This window comes from Nyctibius grandis, chromosome 13 (genome assembly GCF_013368605.1).
Source record: "Nyctibius grandis isolate bNycGra1 chromosome 13, bNycGra1.pri, whole genome shotgun sequence".
In the NCBI taxonomy this organism is placed as follows: domain Eukaryota; kingdom Metazoa; phylum Chordata; class Aves; order Nyctibiiformes; family Nyctibiidae; genus Nyctibius; species Nyctibius grandis.
Window position 1 is genome coordinate 2,223,984 of NC_090670.1, and position 3,502 is coordinate 2,227,485.

At 63.3% G+C, this 3,502-nt stretch overlaps 1 protein-coding gene across 1 annotated transcript; it reads left to right on the top strand.

Moving 5' to 3' along the window:
• Window positions 1–2,012: 2,012 nt before the first annotated feature.
• On the top strand, window positions 2,013–3,110 carry POU3F4 (POU class 3 homeobox 4). Its single transcript, XM_068412057.1, has one exon. The coding sequence runs from the start codon at window positions 2,013–2,015 to the stop codon at window positions 3,108–3,110; it is 1,098 nt and encodes a 365-aa protein (XP_068268158.1).
• The last annotated feature ends 392 nt before the right edge of the window (window positions 3,111–3,502 follow it).

Here is a 3,502-nt window from a genome sequence, read left to right on the forward strand (position 1 = left end):
GCTGAACATCTATTTTCACGGGCAATGGGATTTGAAAAATTGTTTCGGAAGTTAAAGTGCAAATTAATTTTAAATAATTTAGTTACGATTTTATACAGTGTGGATTTTTTTTTTTTTCCTTCCGCGGGCTTCGGTGATATTTATTTCGAGAAGCTTATGAAGGCAGAGAGAGGGGGGGGGGGAAGGAAAGAAGGGGAGGGTGAAAAAAGAAAGAAAGAGGGCTGCTGATATAACTCTTTCTGTGCCCTCCCCGCCTTCCCCCGCGCCTGCGGCGGGCTCGGCCGCGGTGCTGGACGCCGCTGCTCCGCTCGCAGCCCTCGCCGGCAGAACCGGGGCTCTCACAGGGACATTTTTCATGCCCTGACCTCCCCGCTGACCCCCCCGCTCCCCCCCCGCCACTGGCACACACACACACCCCCCCGCTACCTGCTAACTTTATTTTTTATTTCTTTTCCGGCAGGCGCGGAGCGGGCGCGGGTGCGCAGCGCAGCGCCCGCCGGGGATGCGCCCGGAGACCCTCAACCTCCCCGATATATCGCGATCTGCCTCCAGCCTCTGCTCCTTAACGGCCAGCCCTGCCTTTGCCCCCCTCTCGCACGCTGCCCGAGCCCCGGCGAGAAATTATTGTGATTATTATTATTATTATAATGAGGAAAGCGATGCTACCCGGCTATAAAGGAATCAGAGGAGCGCTCTCACCTTATTTATATCTATTTTCTCATTTTCTTGAATTTTCTTCAGATCTGTCTTCTCAGAGAAACTAATGCCTTAATGACTTTCTGGTAGCTGCAAGCCTTCTTTTATTTCTGCTAAATATATGAAAATGTATGCAAATTTAAATCAAGCTTAACCTAGGAGCTCTTGCAATATATTTAATGGAATTTCAAACCAATAAGGGAACTCTGATGCAGTCTTCTGTAAGTGCAAATATAATTACGCAGCTAGGTTACCTCCAAAATTATGCAGGGAAAGGTCATTTTTTAACTCGGGAGCGGTTCGGAGGTACGAGGGGTTTGGCTCTCCCCGCCGAGGGGCCCAGCTGTCCCTCCGCACCCCACCGGGGCACCGCGGGTGCGGAGCGGCACCGGGGCTCTTCCCGCGGGGCCCGAGGGAGCCGGGGGGCACAGCTGTCCCCTTCCCGACCCCCCCGGTGGGGCCTGGGGACCCCACCCGCCTTTTCCCCCTTGATTTTCCCCTTTTTCCCCGTTTTCTCCCTCCCCGCCCCCCCGCAGACCGCACGCCAGGCACGCACCGCGCCCGGGTAATTTCGTATTGCAAACTTGGAGACAGCACCACCGGGACTTAGTGACGGGGAGGCCAGAAAGCGCCTTTGGGGCCTTTTTTATTATTATTTTGGGGTTTTTCTTTCGTTTTTTTTTCCTGCTCCTCAGCGCGCACCGCGGAGCGCACGGCCCGGGGCAAGCGGCAGCCGCGCGGCTCGGGGCAGCGGCAGCCACCGGCGCAGAGGAGCGGAGCGGGCACTGCTCACCGAGCGGCGGGGCTCGCCCCGACCGGCGGGCCAAGGGCGACCGATGGCCCCGGGGGCGCGTCGGGAGCCGGGCCGGGCTGCGCCGGTGTGGTCCCGCAGGGTGCCGCCGGGGCGCCGCCGTTTAACCTCTGCCGCGCGCTCCCCCGGCGCTAATCGCTCCCCATTTAAGCCGTGCCCCGCGTCCCCCCCCGCCCTTCCTCCCCGCCCGGCGCGGAGCGCGGCGCGGAAGGAGTTAAGCGGCGGAGCCGCCTCGCGCCCGGCCCCCGGTGCCGGCGGAGTGATTCACTTCCTGCCTCGGGCCCGCGCGGCTCCCGGCGCCCTCGCCCCGCCCCCGCCGCCGCGGCCGGCCTCCTCGTCCCCCCCATTGGCCCGCGCGGCGCGGCCCCGCCGGCGGCGCGCCCCCATTGGGCGGCGCGGCTGCCAGTCGGCGGTCGGCCGCTGCCCGGGCCGCCGTGCCGGTGGATGTCAAAGGCTGAAGCGGCGGCGCCGCCACAGTATAACTCGTGGGGGCTGCGCGGCGGCCATGGCCACAGCCGCCTCCAACCCCTACAGCCTGCTCGGCTCCGGCGCGCTCGCCCATGCGGACGGCGCGGGCATGCAGCAGGGGAGCCCCTTCCGCAACCCGCAGAAGCTGCTGCAGAGCGAGTACCTGCAGGGCGTCCCCGGCAATGGGCACCCGCTGGGGCACCACTGGGTGACCAGCCTGAGCGACGGCGGGCCCTGGCCCTCGGCGCTGGCCGGTGGCCCGCTGGAGCAGCCCGACGTCAAGCCGGGCCGCGAGGACCTGCAGCTGGGCGCCATCATCCACCACCGCTCGCCCCACGTCTCCCACCACTCGCCCCACGCCAACCACCCCAGCGCCTGGGGGGCCAGCCCGGCCCACAGCGCCTCGCTGGCCCCCGCCGCCGCCGGGCAGCCCCTCAACGTCTACTCGCAGGCGGGGTTCGCGGTGGGCGGCATGCTGGAGCACGGCGGGCTCACCCCGCCGCCCGCCGCCGCCGCCGCGCAGGGCTTGCACCCGGGGCTGCGGGGCGAGGGCGGCGGGGAGCACGGCGAGCTGGGCGGGCACCACTGCCAGGACCACTCGGACGAGGAGACGCCGACCTCGGACGAGCTGGAGCAGTTCGCCAAGCAGTTCAAGCAGCGGCGCATCAAGCTGGGCTTCACCCAGGCCGACGTGGGCTTGGCCCTGGGGACCCTCTACGGCAACGTCTTCTCGCAGACCACCATCTGCCGCTTCGAGGCCCTGCAGCTCAGCTTCAAGAACATGTGCAAGCTGAAGCCGCTGCTGAACAAGTGGCTGGAGGAGGCCGACTCCTCCACGGGCAGCCCCACCAGCATCGACAAGATCGCGGCGCAGGGGAGGAAGAGGAAGAAGCGGACCTCCATCGAGGTGAGTGTCAAGGGCGTGCTGGAAACGCACTTTCTCAAGTGTCCCAAGCCGGCCGCCCAGGAGATCTCCTCGCTGGCAGACAGCCTGCAGCTGGAGAAGGAGGTGGTGCGGGTCTGGTTCTGCAACCGGCGGCAGAAGGAGAAGCGCATGACCCCGCCGGGCGAGCAGCCGCAGCACGACGTGTACTCCCACGGCGTGAAAACGGACACGGCCTGCCACGACCTCTGACCGGGGCTGCGCGGGGCAGGCAGGACTGCGGGCTGCGCGGATCTTCCGCAGGGGCTTTAACTTATGGTTTCCGAGAGGCGGGGACGTGGAGCGGGGGCTCCCCGCCACCCGCCTGGGCAATATTTTTGTTTTCTCTCTCCGACCTTTCCGCTGATCAGTACACGGTGTTTACTCGCAGACAAGGTTTATTTTCGGTCTCCGCTGGGACAAAGGAAAAAAACAAAACAAAAGAAAAAAAAATCAGAAAGAAAAAAAAAAAAGCAAAACAGAAAACCCACGGGAAAAAAGAAAAAAAAGACCAAACCGACAGAAAAGGAAAGACAGATGTGTGCCTATGAATAACCTTCCAGCGCCTTGGTTATATCAGCTGTATTTCAGGTGAATCTGTTTTA